This window comes from Ostrinia furnacalis, unplaced genomic scaffold (assembly GCF_004193835.3).
Source record: "Ostrinia furnacalis isolate ACB-3 unplaced genomic scaffold, ASM419383v2 OfSCF7594, whole genome shotgun sequence".
In the NCBI taxonomy this organism is placed as follows: Eukaryota; Metazoa; Arthropoda; class Insecta; order Lepidoptera; family Crambidae; genus Ostrinia; species Ostrinia furnacalis.
In genome coordinates, this window is record NW_021137833.1 from 477681 (window position 1) to 499886 (window position 22206).

A 22206-nucleotide genomic window follows, 5' to 3' on the forward strand; every position below is an offset into this window, starting at 1 on the left:
AGCTTACAAATAAACAAATAAATACTAATACTTAGCGGTCACGGAGTAGTCCATTATGGTAATTAGTAATTATACCCATATGGAAGTGATTTCCTTGCTGACTAATCGACTTCCTAATGAGTTTATTGGTTGTAAAACGGAGTATACAATGTTAGAGTTAACTAAGCGGTTCGAAGAATACTTGTTATTGGTATTGTTGTTTTAAATTACTATGTAGGACTTTAACTATATTATTTACTTAGTAAATAAATTAGATATACGAGGTGGGTTTGTTCAAGCTAACATCCCAGACTTTCCACCATTTAAAATAAGTTTTGTTTTGTATTTTATTGGATACAGGACCATAATGTTATGTTTCTATTTAGCTATCCTTTAACCTTTTGTATCCAAGAATAGACAACAATACTTGAATCCTATTAAATATTTATATGATAAATTGTGGAATCATAAGCCCAGCCCTAAAGGTCAACTTTAGATAAAATAACTTGATTTCCGGCTCAAAATCACACGTTGTTATTGAAATAATTAGATATTGCTCGTATTTTACAAGTTGTCTGTTATTCAATAACTACACGTCAAGCAACTACAAACTTTTTATGTTGATTGAATTTAATAAAATCATCGTTAACTCCTGATTATTATTTATTTTATTCATAAGTTCCTGTTGTGTAATTGTTTACCACAGACTTGGTGTCTTAAATTATCATTATGGTAATTAACGTGCCAAGCGAATGTGTATATTTGGTTGTCACGGCGATAAAGTTAACTACAAACGATTGCTTATCTCGAGGTAATGCCTGATAATTTGATATTCTTATATTGGAACGGCGGAATGTTAAAATACCATCAGTTTTGTGTGTTATTACAGATTTTTCTAAGATAGTGAATATTGTCTTACTGTATACTGTATGTATGTTGTAGCAGCCCTGGATAAGTATTTTTGAATATTCAATTTCCTTGACTAATTCTAACCGTAGGGGAATCCCCTACAATTGATAGAGATAGATAGAGCTTTCATATAATTTTGCACTATGGTTCAAGGGGTTTTAAAAATTGAATAAGCTATCTCGACGCGCCATTGTTTTATTCAATAAATCATCAATCATCGCGGATATAAATTAATTTATCTTGCACAGGTAATGAACACTTGAGTGTAGATAGCTGCGTAATGTTATCAGACGTCAGGTCGGCCGAAGGTTGGGCGCCTTCAAATTATAAGTAGCTCTCTCTCTCTTCTAATTGCCGTGCCCTGGAGGGCCCATAATATTCTAGTATTAAGTTCATGATGGATCATCCATCATAGATGAATAAATGTTACATTAAAGAGGAATCACCATGGTTCTGGGTTAGAATACCGATCTTACCATGCTCACGGGTGTGTTTATTTCTTTAGGGACAGCCAAAGAAGCATATACCTACCTAAACATTAAAAAATAACCCCGGAAAAATCCCATTGTTAAAACATTTTTGTTACTTAGTGAATGCTATTGTATTTGTATGTAAATAATGTATTTTATGCATATGTATGTCAGAAGATGAGTATTGTGATTGGTGACAAATAGCCCTATAAGTACCTATACCTACTTAGGAAAAGGACATTTTTACATTGGAGAACATATGTTTTTGAAGATAAGCCAAAGTTTCTTAATAATTATTCCGGAAATATTAAGTTCTTCGAGTGTGCGATAAGTCTCAGATAATACACCAAAACAAGTCATATTTGAGTTGTTATTGCATTTAGGGTCAAGGTTCTCGTTGAATTTAATTTAAATATAACTACGTAGATAAATATGGGTAAACCAATTATTGATAAATACGAGTAAATTAATTAGCAATCCCGACCTACTTATTTATAAATGCAACTCGGAAAAGCACGTTTGATCTAGGCAATATTTATTTTAGTGGAATAACAATCTATTATTGTGTGTAGGTATGTATGAATAGAGCTTTATGTTCGATATCGATTTATTTTGGTTTATCAGACATCATCACTCGAGGTGAATTAATGCAATATTGTTGCAGAGAAAATCTACTGATAACGTATTTTAATCTTCCGTAGATAAGAGTTGTATTTACTTCCACATTTTATGAGCAATATTAAAGAATTTTCACGCCAATGATTTTTGTATTAAACCTACTTAGTATTAAAATGATTGCAATACATTTAAAATATTGATATGCTCTACTCTATGACTCTACTAAACTATGTAACGTTAGGAGTTGTTTACATTGACAAAGTAGGTAGTACCTACTATAAAAAAATGGTTAACATTATTAGTACAGGCGAGTCACGCATCAATTCATACAATTTAACAGTGCCAACCTATCGTAAAGATATTGTCTATAAGTGATTATCGATTTCTTGTCGATCCCTGATTCGAATGCTTTTGTTTCATGGATACTCACTTATACGTTAAGGTTATTGTACAAGTTGGTTGTAACAACGTCTTAACTGTTAAGATATTTTTGATCTCGACTGTGCCCAACTACGTCGGAGCACGAATCAACGACCTTCAACTTTTTATTGTTATGGTTCGCTTAATGTATTACATTTCCTCGTTGTTAGGAGCTTGGAAAAGTGTGTTGATGGTAATAGGTACAAGATTTGTTAAGTTTAAGACAAAATAACGTGGTGTAAAATGAACGTTTGACTGTTACGAGTATTCGAGCTATTGCAAAAGACATTCCAAATACTTACATTAATCAAATTATACAATGTAAATACACACAAAAACATAAAATATATGTAGGTATGTCAGGCTGATCGAGATTTTCCGACTTATTTAGCATACTAATTACTTATGTCGAATGATAATTCAATTATAATGTTGTCATCGACATAGAGCCAAAAAATGAAGCCGGAAGATTGAAGGATTAGGAAAACTTTTTTAAATATAAGATTTATAGATTTATATATTTTATATAGTTTACACTATTTAAATTTCTTAGGTAGGTTACTTGAACCAATGTTTCCCTTTGCCTTTTTTGTCACAGGCGAGTTTTCCTTCTAAGTGCACCGAGTGCAAATCCAAGTGCAGTTGCACTCAAGTAAACCGTGGTTAGGTCAATGTTGCACTAACTGTTTCGAAATGAGCTGAAGGCCGCCCATTTACAAACATCACTTAGATACAAATATTAAGTAAATTGAAGACTCAATTAGCTTATATATACCTGGTAGATGAAAATGTTTTATCCAAATCTAGTGCTACTTACATGATTTTAAAACAAGTTTGATTAATACTTAGGTTTAAATTATTTTATAATATTTGGCGCTATAGCGCCAATTAAGTTTGTAAATAAGAAGTGATAAAAACTACTGAAACTAGGACTGAACTGTTGAAGTGATTTTAAGATTAAGTAGGTATTTCATCACACTTGGTGTCATTCACATTATTTATTTAAAGAAAATCTTAGCCTGTTGTCAAGGACTTTACATAAGTTTTATATAGCTTTGTTTAAAATGCTGGCATTTCATTGTTGTATAGTATTAATTACCGAAGTACTTAATCTGTGGTATTACGAGTATAACTTTGCGGTGTAAAAAGTATTACCAGTATTACGCCCGTATTCACAAACATTACTATGAGGTGTCACAGTGCGGCAGGTGATACATAAACCAATCACAAAGCTCTATTCAACGCTGTGCGTTCGATTTGCTGTTTCACTTAAGCAAGCATCGTTTCTGAATACGGGCGTTAATCACGGTGTGAAATATTAACAAGTTTTAATATCCAACAATCACAAGTGATGATAGTATGTGTTATCGGCTGCTATCACATCTATGGTTGACACACAGATAGTGAGATATTCAATACCATAACTATAACGGTTCTCAAGGATAACTAAACCATGCTGGTTACCGCATATGTTATTATTACAGTTTAATTATCATTTACTGTAATCTGCTTCTACTTTGCTCATAATAAGGATAACTATGATCGAAATCCATATAATAAACACTATAAGTAACGTATGTTTGCGACATTTTCAGTTAGTAAAGGTGTAATAAACATAATATGTAACATATAATAAAATTCCTAGAACGCGTGGGGATAATAAATTGCCATGAAAAGCGGAAAGTCAGGCTATCATAATAATATCAACATGTTCGAAACTTGAAAATTATAAAGTGGTCTAACTAAAATTATTTCATCATCATCATCATTCTGCCATAGGACGTCCCACTGCTGAACATAGACCTCCCCCAATGCATTCCATGTTGATCGATTGGTAGCGGCCTGCGTCCAGCGCCTTCCTGCTCCCTTTATGATGACTAACTGAAATTATTTTATTAACTTAAAGGACATCATCCATTTTGGTCCAAAATCAAAAGTGCCGGCCAAAAAATAAAAGTGCTGTATTCTGATAGAATACGTCCGCCTTAGCATTTATTACTATGGCACCAAAGCTGTAGCACCACTGTGCATCGTAGTATTTGAGTTCTAAAAATATATGAAACGACTGACTTTGATCTCAAATACTACGACGCACAGTCAGTGGTGCTACAGCTTTGGTGTCATAGTAACAAATGCTAAGGCGGACGTATTCTGTCAGAATATAGTACTTTTTTTTTTATTGGCCGACATTTTTGATTTTGAACAAAAAATGTATGAATCGTCGATGAATTTTAGATCTCAAATTCTCGACGCACAGTGGTGCTACAGCTTTGGTGCTATAGTAACAAATGCTAAGGCGGGCGTATTCTGTCAGAATACAGCACTTTTTTTTTATTGGCCGACACTTTTGATTTTGAACAAAAAATGTATGAATAGTCGATGACTTTTAGATCTCAAATACTCCACGCACAGTGGAGCTACGGCTTTGGTGCCATAGTAACAAATGCTAAGGCAGACGTATTCTGTCAGAACACAGCACTTTTTTTTGTTGGCCGGCACTTTTGATTTTGGATCAAAAATATATGAAACGTGGATGATGTCCTTTGTTGTTAAGTTTGATTTAATTTGATGTATTTATCTTAGCTTAACCATCCTTGGAACAGGGTCTCAAACGACTTACAAGCCTATGAACGGTAAGGAATTGGATTGGACATTCATAATTTGTATATTATTTTCATACGGGTCAGTCTCTGGACAACACATGAAGTAGCGGCTCGTAGTAGCTATAAAATAAATGTTGGCCCAGTTGATAAGACGTGCCAAAACCGACATGATTTCGTATTCATATGATGACAAGCCAGTTGTTATCAATTTATTTTATATTATGAATTTTATTGCCAGACTCTTGGTTTTATTTGCTTTTGTATCGTAAGTATAAAATAGTTAGTGACCGACCGAATATTCGTTTTCGTTTTCGTTTTCGGCCATTTTCGGCCAAAAAATGGACATTCGGCCATATTTTCGTTTTCGGCCAAAAACCAGCCGAAGCTTCGGCCAAACCGAATATCAGAAATACGTGAACAAGATGGTGACGTTTATCGTTCCGATATCTTCGGGAGTGAATCTGATACACTCATGGTTCCAATCAGACTTGAACAGACGCGGTATTGTCACACTCTTTTGAAGTTTTGAAGTGAGGTTACATTGTAAAGGGTGTCCAGCGAAAATTTTCCAAGTTCAAAATTGAATACAAATAAAACCAAAGAGTTTTCAATAAGTTTAATTGTTTCAAAATAGAGTCTAATGCGGATTTGAAATACGCCATGAGTCACTGGTCGATGTGTCTTGCTTCACGGCAAGAAGGTGTCTCACCACACACGGAGAGTACCTCGAAGGAGACACTGAGGACTATTTTTTCTAGCCGCCTCGGTCATCAGATCTCACACCATGCGACTTTTTCTTGTGGGGATATCTCAAGCATAACTATTTACAGCATAACTATCCTTAAATAATTCAGGTTCTGTAAGAAAATATCCGCCGTGAAGTTGCAGGAAAATTATTACCGCGATTTGCTCTCGCATAGTTGCGAATGTAAGGGTCCGGCTGTGAGAGTGCCTATAGTAAAACGGGCATCATTAAAAAGACATTGCCTATAAAAAAATATATCCGCATTGTTAAACTCCAGTTTGCATTAGTAATAAATAATAAAAAATCATTAATTTATTTCTATGAATCATTTTTGAAGTTGAAAAATTCCCACTGGACACCCTTTATTTCTTCTTCACTTCCCAATATTTCAATATACACCGGAAATAATATTCTACTAAGAATTCATAATTCAATTTTTTGTGTTTTAATGCCGGTTTTCTTTAATCAATCCTTATCAAAAACAACTGTCAAACATCATTATGTTTTGGTCAAAACATTAACGGTTTTCAAAGTTTTTACATAATTTCAGATTAAAATTTGAGAGTTGAAGGTCATTTTCGTTTTCGTTTTCGTTTTCGGCCGAAAATGAGACTGCAGCCGAAGCTTCGTTTTCGTTTCCGTTTTCGGCTGAAAATCCATATTCGGTCGGACACTAAAAATAGTCTTCTATGATGTCTTCTAGTATTTTCGATCTAAATATGTTTTATTTCACAGATATGTGTATTGTTTAATTAGACAAATATAGGTACTTACCGCAGCGATAATATTCTTATTTTAGCTATCTTTATTTCACTGAGTGTGTCCGTATCTTCTTTTTTTGTTGAAATCGTATGGGCATAGCGTCCTAGAGTTCATAGTTTTTAATCGAATGAATATAAAGCCCTGAATTTCAGTTACAGAGATAAATGCAGGGTTCTAAAACTATACTTTGGTTCTCCAATGTAGTCTTTTCATTACAATATGACTCAGTCAAACTTTCTATAGTTTACATTATTTATACAGGTTGGAGAGATGACTAATTTATGTAATTATGCAGTGATAATAATACACATTGAATGATAGGATAGTTCTCAGCCTGTCCGAGTCGAGCACGAATCGATAACAGTATCGCGAACAGGCCCACACCACTACTCCACTAACCAGTTAGTTGTAGGTTATTTTGTTTTAAGTTATTTAGAACATCGCTTATGAGAATAAAGATTAGTACTATGTATTTGTCGAGGTAATCCTCGAACAAAGTCTAGGCAGTCAATAATGTGACTCTACGTAACTTAAATATGTATTGTTACAGACAGAATTACTTTGAAATCGCAAATCGTTACGTTGTCCTGTCAGTTGGTTTTTTGCTTTTTCGTAGATATGTCTTACGTGGTTCTAGGTCCCTGTTAGAGATCGTCCGTTTCCTGTATACCAACATGATATTATAGCAGGTGAACAAATTGCAAAATAGTATTTTGCAATTTTGTATTTTGAAAATAATATAATACGCAATCATTTGCACGTATTTTTAAATTACCTAATTATTCTAGGAATTGAATATAATGGTGGAGTAGTATTGAATAACATATGCATGAAACTTTAAAATGAAAAGTAGGTAAATAAATTACATTTTAATAGATAAGTAAATACATAAACAAATGCTAAACAATACTAATTTGAATGGTTAACACTTTACTCTTTGAACTTTAACTTGAATAGGTAACATTTAAAATATTCGTAGGTATTAACGTCATCGGATCCTTTTACTATTATACCTAACAAAATAAATATTTTTAAGATATTTCAAAAACAAAAAACACTGAATGACTTTGTTGTTAAAATTAGTAAAAAACGTAGCATGTCATTATGTGTACGTTAATATTCCTTAGGGTTCCGTACCTTTTCCTGTGTACAGAAATGTCCTAGTGTAATTAGTCAATTTAAGGACAAAATGGTCATCTGAGTAAAACAATAGAAAAACAAAAAAAGTCTTGGATTATAAACAAAAAAGGTTTTAATGACTAATGAGGGAGGCCATTGCCTTCGTCTATTTCCCGGTTTAGACAGTTGCCTCTAGTATTACTAATGTACGTACTGACGTCGTAAGTCCAAAATTCTATGCTAAAATGGTGTGCTATACAACATTCAACCTTATATCCCTACCATTATGGTCTAGTAAACAGCATCCACTTACGTGTACCCTGCTAGGATGTCCATGAGCGAGCTCTTGCCGGCGCCCGACTGGCCCATGATGACGGTCAGCTCCCCAGAGTTGAAGACCCCACTCACATTGTTCAGGATTGTTTTGCGTCCTGGAAATAGAGCAACAGAATTATCATCATATTTCTGCCAATGGAGTCCCATGCTGGACGTAAGCCTTATAAGGAATGCCATGAAACACGTTTTGCCGCTTTTTCGTCCAATCGTTGCCATTTTCTTGTGGTTTACAGTCCATTGAACAGGTTATATTTTTTTATTTACATTTTTAATTATTTTAATTTAATTACACAGATAGGCCTTATTACGTTATTAAACACATTAACAATAAACATTAGGCTGGTTTAGCAGTTGTTGAGATAATTCAACAAGACCATTAAAAACAATCATGTAGCTCCACACATGTTACCTACTCTAGGTATAATTTAACAACAAAAAAACTAAAACCCAACTACGACAAAAAACGACGCTGAAAAAGTATAAAACAAGATTTTCATAATACTGAACTGAACAAAGTTGCTAATGTAGTTGCATAGTAATTTTCATGTTTGGAAAACCGCAGTCACACGTTGTCAAAGTGCTACGGTAGGTAGGTATATGTAACGTGTGACTACGCCTTTCCAAACATGAAAATTACTATGCAACTACATTAGCAACTTTGTTCAGTTCAGTATTATGAAAATCTTGTTTTATACTTTTTCACCGTCGTTTTTTGTCGTAGTTGGGTTTTAGTTTTTTTACTTTTTATTATTTGTACTATTTTGGTGTTAAAGTGTATTTGTGGCGCATAATATTAACAAAAGTTAAATTGATGAACTAATAAGTAGTAAAGAAGCTATGAACGAAAAGATGTGAATTATATGCAATCAGCCCATGAATACAGGTAAAGTCACAAGCAAATGCTAGTAACATTATATATATTCAAAATGTACAAGTAAAGCGCTTTCAAATGATACCAAACACGGCATACTTATCTTAACTTTATTTTTTTACTCTGTATGCTTTGTCCGCTAGAGGGCGTCACATTAGATTTTGTGAAAATCCCTTATAGCCTATAACCAGCGGACAATTAAGACGCTTCTAATGATATGTCATTTGTCGAATTCTAATAAGTAGTTTAGAAGTTACGAGGGAACAGATGAACATACATACATAGGTACATACATACATACATACATACATACATAGCCTGTCAAAATCATAACCCTCCTTTTGCTTTGCCATAGTCGGGTAAAAAGAGTCTCAAAAGAAATAAAATTTAATATGCAGTGATAGATAGCTCCACAGACTAATGATAAAACGCATGTGTCTTTATCAATCATATAATGTTAGGTAATTTAATAAGTCAGTGCCCTTGATTGGGAGGTGTTAAAATAATTTCATAATGAATTAAAATAACATTTAATTTTATCAGATTCTGTTCATTAATTATTATTTTTGCTTGAAACAAAATTAAATATCTAATTTTTCTACATACCTAGCCGCACATAATACGTATATCCTATATTAGAATTATTTTACCCACGGCTTTGCCCGCACAAATTATAAATAAATACCCCCCAAATAAAGTGTTAGTGTTAATTGAAGTCAATCATTTTATTTGACTTTAAAGCATTATTGAAAATTGATTTTACATAAACAAATGAAATAGTAAAATTTGCAAAAAGTGAATATTAATTAATGTAAGGAAAGAATTCAGTTTTGTATGTATGTATAGTACCTACTTACGTAAAACAAGGTAGTAACTACCATTGTATGCTAATATTCAAAATGTATGAACGGGGTCCTATAGTACTTTTATGTTTTCCACTAGTATTTCTGTAAAATGCTTGCGATTAAATTAAAATAAAAAATATTTATAGCTGTAGAGCTATAAATATTAACTGTAGAGTTTATATTTTTCTAAGTTATATTTTCTTAATTGGATAAGTTAAAAACCCAACTATGTTAGATTCTTATAACGCTTAATGTCTATCTTAAAATGTTGTTTAAGTCTTAAAAGAGCTGAAAGGCTTACTAAGGCTCCGTATCCTAAACCTAACTGAAAAATAATTGTTATGAAAAAACGACTGTAGAGCTAGAGAAATAAAACTCTACAGCAAATAAGATTAAAATAAATATTATGTAGGTCCATATCGCAAGGCATTGAACCTTGTTAGTGTTGGCTACTTGTATTTATATGAAATTCCTCATAAACTAGTTACCTACATGACAATGTGTGAATGTGCTAAAAATGATTTTTAACTTTGAAGATGTTTTGTTTGCTTAGCTGTTAGCATTTATTTTTGCAAAATTGATGAATCTGGACAGATTAAAAAGGGCTTAATTTTTGGGGGCAAAAGTTAATTGTAATTCTAGTTTTAAACAAGTAAATATTTCTGAATTACTTTGTTAATGTATACCATAAAACATTTCGTAGTAGTAGGCATGTACAATTACATTGGTAGTTTGAATCGAGGCAGATTTTTTCAACTGGAGCAGAGCTATAACATAAAAGCTAATTTTTGTTGATATCTTTTATTTTGGTCATTGGATTACAGCATTAAGGGGACACTTAACGCAGTAAAAAGGGCGGAAGGTTAATTACCATGACCTTGGGTTTTATCTCGAACTTTAACAACATAATCACATGACCCTCCCTTGACAGTCGGGTAAAAAACAGTCCAAATTCAAATTTTGAATTAGTAGGTTGGCCCTACGGCACTTTTGCACGCACCCAAATATAGCTTGACCAGCCAACCACTTCGGGACAACATAATATGGGCTGGTGCTGAGAAGAAGAAACTAGGAAAGTGAACATCTCTCACATGAAGTGATTGCAAAGTGCGTTTTAATTGTTTCAATGATAAGTAAAACTTATAAGTAATGAGTGGTGATCATATCTAGTCAGTTAATACGCCATTTTGCGTGGACGTTATCGGTGGGACAAACGAAGGCGTTGACTAAGAGAGGACGCTGTCATTTGTTCCTTGGTCAGCGCCTACGTTTCCGCACTCTTCAGGCAGTGGGACGCAGTCGTTAATGTAACCCAATAAAAATCAGGCGATTGCGTGTAGGAACTGGTGGGAACACACACTTGGTTCCGTACAGTAGGTATACCTACATTTAGTTAGTGTTAACTCACCAGGGTCTTACATCTAGAAACAAATGATCGTGTTAATTTGGCATTTAGGTTTCGGAAATTTCGTTTGGGACATTAAATTATGAACAATAAACGTTGATAAGCATGTCCAGTATTTTAAATAAGTAACAATTTCATGTCATGAACTAAAATAGAGGTGGGCTGAGTGTGAGTTTACATCAAATGCGCTCACTAGTGAGCGCTTTTAAAAAATGTATGAAAATTTTACTTTTTGAACGTTTCCCGCTAGGGGCGCTGTACAATCCGTCATACATTTAATGACATTTTTTGACGCGCTCATTAGTGAGCGCGTTTGATGAAAACTCACACTCGGCCCTCTAGGCAATCGTATCTACAAAAAATGTGTTGAAATATGCAATAATATCGACATCAGGGTTAAAAATAGCTGCAAACATTTATCATAATGTATTTGTTGGTAACTGCTCCAATCTTTGTTGTCATAAAATATAGTCTATACTGTCATAAAATATGTATAGTCTATACTGTCATAAAATATAGAAGATCGTAAATGGCAGGTGAGTCATTGTTAAGGTTTTAGAATTAATCCAGATATTGAACCATATCAACGATCCGAATCATAAAATTATCAAGATTTAAAACACGGCTGGGAATGTTGTGAATCATATAATCCACACGCATGTGTCGTCGGTCTCCTCAACTTTTACTTCCAAGTGACGGCTACTTATGATGTCTCCAGTAGATAGAGACAGTCTGTTAAACGCTAAACAAAACAACAGAGATAAGGATATCCTTATCCCTAATACATACAATGAATTTCTCGGGTTCTAATAATTAGAACAATGATCTAACGAAAAATAATACTAATAAAGGTAATACGCACATTTATTAGAATCTAACAGGCGTAAGTGTATTACCTAAATCCAAATTGAAACCTATAGAGCAAAAAACTAAATAGGTAACTTGATTAAAAAAATAGTTTAAACTATTGTTAGATGCTAATATTATTTGGGCTTTACTAGATTAAGTAGTCCCCAAATTAAGCAACTTTTCATTTACCCCAAAGTCAAGAACGCCTAGAATTAGGTTTACTTACTTTCAGCGACGATTTTCGTACTTTCATGGATTTTCTTTGCAAGTTTCTCGCTATGAGCTCGAGCCTGAAGGCTTTTTGAAAATCGTTTTACAATAGGTACATATTCAGTTAGGTAATTAATAATTTATTTCTTTTCAGCTACTGCATTAAAACATCTAAAGTATAATAGAAAAAAAAAGGCGGGAAATAAGAAAATACCTATGAGTATGTTTAGGTTGTTGTCGCACACGAAACAATATGTTATAAAATATTTAATTATTTTTCTATAGCATGGTATACCTGCCTACTCGTACATAATTAAGACCAAGGGTATAGTCTATTTTTTTTGGACAAATTATAACTGAGTTTTTTTTTTTTTTTTTTTACTTTAATAGCGTAGTTAACCGACTTCAAAAAAGGAGGAGGTTATATGTTCGACTGTATGTATTTTTTTTTTCTATGTATGTTCACCGATTACTCCGTCAATTGTGGACCGATTTTCAAAATTCTTTTTTTGTTCGATAGGGTACACTTCTGAGGTGGTCCCATTGTCACCAAGTTAGGATCTGATGATGGGATCCTAGGGAAATCGAGGGCAACCCTCAAATTTTATAGGCACGTATATCGTTTTTCAAACTTTTTCTTAAGTTATTGAAGTATTTGCTCCTGGAAATCATCATTTCATATTGATGAGCTGATGATAGAAGGTAAAACTCCTTAATGCTTAGGAGTTGGAAGATAATTCTTTTAAATAGATAAGTATAGTTTCTAAAGTTATTCAAGTGTTTACATCAGAATTCATCATCTCATCATGATGAACTGGTCATGGTAGGTACAACTCCTTAATGCTTAGGAGTTGGAGGATAATTCTTTAAATATTATAGTTACAAATAGACCAACAGTTGTATTCTTTCATGTTTTTAAGGTGGGCTGACGGTTTAAGGTCTTTTTAGGTTTCCTATATGGTAACCTGTATTTTGTAGGGAATATTATTTTACAGTAGACATGAAGAATATGGTCTCAATGTACTGCCTACCTTCAGTGGTAACATCAAGGTAATAATTAGTTAACTAAAAAGCAAGAAATAAGTAAAATTTTATAAAAAAAAATAAAACCGACTCCAAAAAACCTACACTGAAAAATAGAAAAATAATTACTAATTACCTACTTATTTATTAGGACGAATTAATATTTATGTAGGTATACCATGATTGATACTTTTGGAGTCGGTGCAGGCAAACTTTACATGTTTCATAATCTTGGCACCGACTCCAGAAGTATCACTCATGGTATACCTACATAAATATTAATTCGTCCTAATAAATAAGTAGGTAATTAGTAATTATTTTTCTATTTTTCAGTGTAGGTTTTTTGGAGTCGGTTTTATTTTTTTTATTTATACAAACATTTCTCGATTCCTATAAAGATGAGTCAAAATATTGACAATTGGGACAGGGCTATCAGTTCCACTTTCATTGTGATAAGATCGACATTGATAATGGAAGCTAATTAAATTATGTTTCCATATTTGTTAACAAAAAAGTTACTAAGTATTTAATACAATTCACTAATCAATGAAAGCTTATAAAATAATGTTTATGATAAAAACTATTTGTAACAGATTGTTTTGTTGTCCGTGACGGTTCCTTTGTTATTCGCTTTGTTATTAAAATGTTGTGAGTGCGAAGATCACCATCTGACTCATTGATACTGAATGGGTCCTACTTACGAATTAACAAATCCCTAAAGTCTCAATATAATTCATGTTTGAAGTAAACATTTATAGCATTGTTTCAATGCAATCGTATAATGTTACTAGTCGACCGCATTATTGTAGCACTACTCGTATCTTACCTTGATACGTAAGTATATCGTTAATGACTGTGTGATATTGATTTCGTTTACAAATGGTCACAAACATAAACAAGAATGACCGAGGGTTCGCTTACCTCCAGCCAAGATGCCATGTCGCACTGTGTAGTTGATGTCTTCGAAAGAAATGTTGAGAGAGTCCTCAACAAGGGATGTGGAGGTGGTCTCCTGCGACTCTGAATTTTCGCTGCCCATTTTGTTGACACTAACACAGCACAAGGTAATTAGGACACGGAAACAGAACTTGTAACTTCCATTGCGCGGTTCGTGAACACAAAGGAGCGTAAACAAAGACGCGATCGGCACGCACGTGTGGCGCGGGCGGCACGGTGGCGCACTATGTGCCCAGGCGCAGCGCAGCTCGTCGCGGGTGCGGCGATGCTCGCTCGATTATCGGTCGTTCTCCCCCCACTTTGTAGACAGCTGTAGCGCTAGCTCGACATATTATTGCCGTTATCGCAGAGACAGACAAAGACCAACACATGGCGATGCCGAAATCGTGGTCCTCTCTTCGGAACCAGTTTTGTGATGCCCAACCGCTGCTGTTTGCCATCAAAGTGGAACTCTACTTTGGGATTTACGTGAAAATTTACTTTAAAGGGAACTTTCTATTCCTAAACCTACCTTAATACATCGATATTTATGTGACATAATATGTAGAAGTGGAAGTAGAGTGAATTCAGAAGGAAGAAAATTTACGAATTTCCACGTTTTCTTTATGAAAATTTATGATTTTCCACGTTTTCTTCAATAAAAATTCAGAATTTCTACGTTGTATCAATTCCTTCTTACTACTATCGGTTATGTAAACACAGAAAGACAAAATATATTCATAGTTGCTAAACTCCTGTTCCTACACAGCGTTGTAAGTTACTCAGGCACTGCGTAAACAGTGCGTGGGCTTTCATTTCCGAGAATGGAGACTAATAATATCGAATTCAGGAGACTAGTTTGTTAACAGTCCTTTACAACTTATGTAAATATTATCTCTCCTTTATTATTTACCTGTGAGTATTCTAATGACTAGCTTTTCCCCTTATCAATACCTTTCTTAGTACCTAACATGGAATATTAGGATTCCTGTAGTCTCTACATTAAAAGGTAGCTCAACCTCAAGCTACCACCATCGCTACAGCAAATAATGATCGAACTCGCGACCTTTGGCATATTAGGCCGGTGTTCGAACCACTAGGCTATCACTAAGTAGGTACTAGGGCTTGAATACCGGAATTCCGGAATTTCGTAACTCCGGAATTTCGGATAGATTTTTTCCGATATTTCAATTCCGGAGCTGAAGCTAATATCGTATTCCGATATTGAAATTTTTCATAAATTATTTTAAGTTTTCAAAACGTTTAAGTATCAAAATAGGACCTTAGATAAGGAAGTCCTTGAGATTATGTATTCGAAACCTTATTACTAATAATATTAAAGAGGCAATAGAGCAAAACCAAAGCTCCAAAATGTTCGCTGGATACAACTCTAATGGGCGAAGCCAGCTGAAGACAGCGGATGATAGTGTAAATTCAACAAAAGCTGAGGGTTCTGGGTGATATCGAAAAGTTTTTATGGACAGCTAAACCTCGGTCAATAAACCTGTTAATAGCTCAGCCACAGGACAGTTCCAAGAGCTAAGCTAACTCGACACTATACTGAAGATATCCCGGACATCAGCCTATACGAGATTAGGATAGCTCTCAAACAGCTAAAGAACAACAAGGCACCGGGTGATGAAGGAATAACCTCGGAGCTTCTGAACGCGGCGGGTGATAAGCCGATACTGAAAGTCCTTCAGAGACTGTAACTCCGTCTTACTCCAGGGAATAATGCCAGAGGCACGGACCAAGGCTTGGTGGTGTTTTTCTTCAAGAAAGGGGTAAAAGCCTTATTAAGGAATCACAAACCCATCTGGGTTCTGGCTCTGAGTCATGTCTACAAGCTGTTTTTGAGAGCCATCACGAATAATCTCGCGCGTAGGTTCCATGACTTCCTCGAGAGGCTTTACTCTCGAGGAAGCCGGTTATCGAAAAGTTTCACTTGCCTATATGCCAGGCGTTCTTAGACTATGAGAAGGTCTATGAGCCTGGCTAAGCACGAGGGCGATTCCTCTGCAGCGAGCTGTGAGGCAGGGAGATGTAATAATACGTCCAATTCAACTCGGCTGGGCAGCATTCGGGAAACTACATAACATCTTTTCGACCAAAACACCTTAGTGCAAAAGCAATCAGTGTGTGTTACCAGTAGTGATTAAATACGGTTCGGAAACATGGCCTCTTACTATAGGCCTTACAATAAGCTGCAAAGTTGCACACCATGGTATGGAGAGTGCTATGCTCGGTGTTTCTTTTCAAGATCGAACCAGAAATAAAGGGCACATAGTACGTAGAACAGCAAGGTTCTGAAGTGGAGGCCACATACTTGTACGTGTTTGTCTGGAGGCGCTTTCTTTTGTCGGCCGTTTGGTATAGTGGTTCGAAAGGAACTACTATTCCGGAGGTAGCGGGTTCGATTCCCGCACAGTACAAACATTTGTGTGCATGAACATATTTGTTTGTATTGGACTGGGTGTTTTCTATGTATAATAAGTATGTATTTACAAAAAAAAAGTATTTAAGTATGTTTATATCCGTTGTCTAGTACAAGCTTTGCTTAGTTTGGGACTAGAAGCGCAGTGTAAAATGTCTAAGGATATTTATTTGTTCATTTATTTTTTTAACCAATTCCGGAACTAGAACCGGAATTCCGGAGTTGAGTGCCCAATATCGGAAATCAGTTCCGGAGTTGAAAACTATCCGATATTGCAAGCCCTAGTAGGTACACGTCAAATAAAAGTTTATAGCTACGAACCACAGATTTTTAGTAGCTACGAATCTGCGCCAGTAAAAATTGAAACAATTGCAATTTGGTTTTGGTTTGAAGATAAGATATCGGCGATGTAATATTCACCCATTTTAGAATCTTTGTGGAAAAATTCATTTGAGTATATTTTGATTTTTGATGTTAAAGTTTCAATTAAAGTAATTCGATTATAGCCTGACCAGGAACATAAAAACCCTGGCATAGAGGCGCGTCAATTGCATTTGATAGTGCAACACTGAGTACAGTCGTACCTGTGTTAAATTAATAGGCTAACTTTATGTATCAGGATTCAGGATTACGGGCTAATTTGATATTTTCATAAATTAACGAAAAAATATTATTATAGGTAACCTGGTTTAAATAAATTAAATGAAACCATCAATCGAGCTAGTAGGATTTATTTTATTATTCATCAATAATCAAATTCAGAACTTGAATATTCAACTGCAATGTCTGCTCATGAACGCTTCAAACTCGGTACTTCTTTCCCAATTCCTTAAAATTCAACACTTAGAAAGTGACAAATAATTTTAAAATTGGTAGTTGAAACAAACCACAGCTAATTTTCATAGTGGACTGTACTATACGATAAACATGTCAGTCAATTTGACAACCTTTGTCGGAAACATTATTCAATGAAAATATTGTCCGAACCCTTAGTATTTCTCTTCGACAAATACTTTAACACATTGTGAACCACTTTTCTTTCACGACTATAAAAAGATTTTAGCAATTTAATTCACAAAATCAATTGCGCACATTTAAAATAAAGTTTGTTTACACTTTGACAGCAATAGACTGACATGCAAGGTGACATGTCAATGAAGTTTTCAGTTACTGTTGCCATTAAAAGAAATTAGTACCATTAGTTTTCCGCAACATGGCGAGGGTTTTTATGTTCCTGGTAATAATAATTTCACATGGAATATTTTAGCTCACGTTCTTGCTTTGCAAATATCTACGTAATGTAGAGTTTTTCTCCAGCATAATAAATACCTACCTATCAAAAACGCAAAATTTTGGTTGATATTCGTTAACCTCGACTAGCAACTGTATAATTATCTCATTGCACGTGTTTAATATCAAACTTTTAAGTCGATTAAATGATTATAATTTAATTTCAATAATTACAAAATATTCTGGATAAGATAAAACACTTGTTTAATGAACACCACATTGTCAATTGATTTAATTAGGCTTAGGAACGTTATGATTGGGTCATAAGTCACAGTGATGTGTCGTCATCATCATCATTAAGTCATATTATGAACATAGGCCCAATAATTTCCAGATTGACCGTGGTAGCAGCACATAAGTATTTTTTTCTTTACTCTGTGTGATAGCAGCAGTTCTGCAACCTTTATGAGGTTATAAGTCCACCTTGTGGGTAGACGTCCCACGCTGCGCTTGCCGGTACGTAGTCTCCATTCCAGAACCTTGCTTCCCCGTCTGTTAATTGGAGCGAATTTTGTTTAAAACAAAACGTAATTTTTGTTTTGCATTACTCAGTAAGTACCTAGTCACCTCTAACAGCTCTTAAATTATATGTCATGTTATCTTTCGACTTAGTAATATAGTCTCTATATTTCTATAGCTTTATAAAAAGCCTAGCTCATCAGTACTTAGGCCTAACATCCATGACTTCAGGAATAGATTAATATTGGTGCTCAACACTCTACAATGTAGAGTCTACATTTACACGTGCCGAGATTCGAACCCATACCTAATCTGATGGATGGCGCTGTAATCTACGCAAACCATAGACATTACCCACGACGTTAGAAAATTGTAAACAAAACAGCTTGTAGACTTTTCAAGCGGAAAAACATATGGTCACTGCGTCTTTTGTTTAACAGTTAAACATTGTAGAGGAAAGCCAGTGAAAAGTCGAATTCGATCATACTATAATGCCAGATTTGAATGTAATTATTTGATTTTATTTATCGCACGCATACTTCCAAGGCGTGCGCGATAAGCGACGTCACTAGGGGCTAATATTATTGCGCAGTGGTTGAAAGACCTTCTAGGAAACACGTTAAATTAGCTATATTTAGAGCTCAATATTATGTCCTTTTGGGTTCCGTAAAACCTTTGAAAGACATGAGATCACTCATAAATAAAGGTGACTCTATCATTAAACTTCTAACTTAGTTAAATCTAACTAATTTTTTTACAGATATTTTGTATTTCGGTAGCTTGTTAAATAAAATACGCATTGAGTAAAGGAGTAAATTATTTTTGGGAAAAGTAGTGGGGTGGGTGCAGCTTTTTGGGATAAATATAACATCTAATTGTAACCTACGAAAATTCAAACGTAAAAGGAACAGCCAAATATAGAGTCTTGTAATTAAATTATTAATACAGGTATTTTAATACATTGAAAATGCACGGAACCTGCTTCATGTAAATGAACTCACACACAAACCGTTCGTAAATTATCAGGCGCTCGTTGGTAGCAAAGAGGCGGTAGCACAAAGATTGTCATACTTTGCCTTGATTTATATTTTTAAGTTATGAAGATTAAAATCGCTATAGAATAGTGTTGCACTTCGTGTAAAATAAAGACTGGTTAAAGATAAGAATTTGTAACACGAAGATAATTTTATCGAATTTGTAAAAAATATATTATAATACTTACTCCTTTTTAGTTTCGAAGAAAACCGAAATAATGTAAGAACATAATATTTTTTAAAATTATCACTTTATTTTTTACTTAAATCTATACATTTTTTTTATAAAATATTTTCACTGAACCACAGAAATCCACTTATTTAATGCTATACAAAAGCCGTTTGTCCTATAAAACCGTTTATAAAATAGGTCGACTTAAAAATATTGTAAAATTAAATTGGACGAATGAATTAATAAATCAAAGAATAAAACCAAAAAGTACATGAGACAAGAGATTACAAACCATATATCACGCTATATTTAGAGCAATAATTATTAGGAATTAAAATATTTTTAATTTCAAATCAAAATAAACGGGGTTAGCGCAAGCACATACCTATTATTGAAATTAACATTTTGTCAAAAGGTTTGGTTCATTTGTTAAATATAGATTCTATCAGCTTACCTTAATAACTATACCTATGTAGTCACTTAATTTAATACAGATTCATATAAGTTATTAATAATCTAAATGATAAATTAAATAAATATCCTAATAACTGGCAAATGCTGATATTATTCTCTGAACATTTTAAAGGCTGTTATCAAATTATTTAGATTTTTTTTAAAATTTGAATATTTCGTTAGGGCAAGTTTGGCCACATGTCGCATTCATCACATCGTTCTAAGTACATAGTAAATCTTCGTTTTGACACTAAATTACAATTAATAATACTAACTAATAATTCGATTCGCCTAAGTAAGTAACCGTCAACCACAGTCATGAAAAAATATTTACAAAGATTTTATTAAAAAGTTACACCATGTAATAAACCATTCTATTACTCAATTTACACTACAGAATGTAAAAAATAGGAATTCTAAATTAAGATCTATCGTGGAAACTCATTTTTATCACCATTATGTATTAATTAAAATTACTCATTGTCATCTTATTTTAAAATCACTAATCAGTCACGTCAAAGTTCAGATCTAGAAACGTGAATATGTTTATAAATGATTATGGAAAAGTGCGACATATAAAACAATGAGGTAGTTGTACTAAACTCTACATTTTTAGCGGTAACATTTAATTTCATTTATTATTTAGGTTTTGTAACATTAAAAGCGCGCGTGCAATTCCGTGACAGTATGTCTCTCCATAGATGAAAATAAGTTTAATAGGAATTGTCTCTCTTTTTCTTTTGATAAAAGTGTAAAAGAGAAAGATATATTGTCACTGTGACAAAAAGTCACCCGTATGCGCATAGCCTAAGACAATTAAATTGGAGTCGGAAATTCTAGTAAATGAAAAAAGTAGGTAGGTTAAACATCATTTAACGATATGATAATTGCTGGTGTTTAAACTTTAACTCAGGTTACGAGTATCAGTAATAATAAGTTTCTTCAACTTCATTTGATGCACCGATCATAATAACATTGTATTAACCACTATATGCGAGTTTAATTACGATTTATCAGTATCACGTTGAACTGTAAACAAAACGAAAGTAATGAAGGAATCAATTTACCAATGTTTGTTGCCAAATACACTTAGCATATATTTGAGTCATTAAACATTATGAACGATATATTAATAGTTATTCATTATTTACTGTTTAATTTAATACCGTTTCGGCTATAATGAAAGGTAGCTTTTTATGTAGGTAAATATGTATTTTATTTCAAACAATAACCTATGTCGTCATGTTGTTTTAGACTCAGTCAAAATTACAAACTGTCTCTAAGATTTATTTATTTACGGATTCAATCCTGTTTAAAATAGTCATAATTGGTTGTTTGATTCATATAATATATCGAAAACCAAAAAAAGTCAATTAAAAGAAACTCAATAATATTCGAGAGACATTGAACTAATTAGTACGCAATAATGTAGGTACGCCTATGTTATATTTTAGAGAAGTATACTTAAATTGGTCCATAGAATAGATCACCAGATATCTATCGCATCGTCTTTTGTTTTTGCTGTGTACTATTTATTTAAACTAGAGACTTCCATGTACTACTAAATAAGGTATGGCAAATAAATTGTGCTGAGCTAGGGACAAATGTTCAAGTTAGGATAATAAAGGGGCTCGTTTCATGGGGCTCCGAAGGACACCACCGTGTTTTAATGGCTAGGTCCAGCCCTTCTGCCTCCCTTAGAGTCCTACATAAAGCATTTTCTGACGTAAAAAAAACAATTGAGAAGGGTGTACACTACCATATTCACCGCACCCTATCTAGTAGTAATATAAGTGTTCGTATAATAAAACCCTGGAGGTCTCATCTCTCATTAAGCCGGAACCATAGCACAGTGCAGGTGAGCAGATGCATGAGCAACGTGGTGGACACCACCAGCGCCATATTTCCGAACACGTCCTCATAATAATAAACTGTCTTCTAAATTGGTTATGTTATGACAATGTACTCTTCATTTAAACTAGAGATGTTCACGTATACTACTAGATCTTTGGCGGACTATGGTGGTACACAAAAAGTAGGTATATGTAAGTATTATCATTACACTATTCTAGTAGTATAGGTACAGTCGCGGAATGAAAAGGTTCGTCACCTTAGTGTCGGTTTTCGCTTGCACTAGGTACTGTAAGAGTCAAACCTGCCAACATAACCGTGCAAGAAACATTGCTGCTAACATTTAAATAAATATGACGTTTGCTAACGAATAAGGTTTTGCTTGTTTATTTTTCGATCCCATCAGTGCAATG

The 22206-nt window shown here is 34.0% G+C and overlaps 1 protein-coding gene across 1 annotated transcript in view; it reads right to left on the minus strand.

Moving 5' to 3' along the window:
- The window catches only part of LOC114365510 (ATP-binding cassette sub-family G member 1), a 29598-nt gene extending 15202 nt beyond the window's left edge, over positions 1 to 14396 (minus strand). Inside the window, exons 1-2 of the mRNA XM_028322098.1 lie at positions 14086 to 14396; positions 7939 to 8056 (exon numbers count right to left, since the gene is read on the minus strand). Of these exons, the coding sequence (XP_028177899.1) occupies positions 7939 to 8056; positions 14086 to 14203 (236 nt within the window). The 5' untranslated portion in view covers positions 14204 to 14396. The remainder of the gene's footprint in view (positions 1 to 7938; positions 8057 to 14085) is intronic.
- Between the last annotated feature and the right edge of the window lie 7810 nt (positions 14397 to 22206).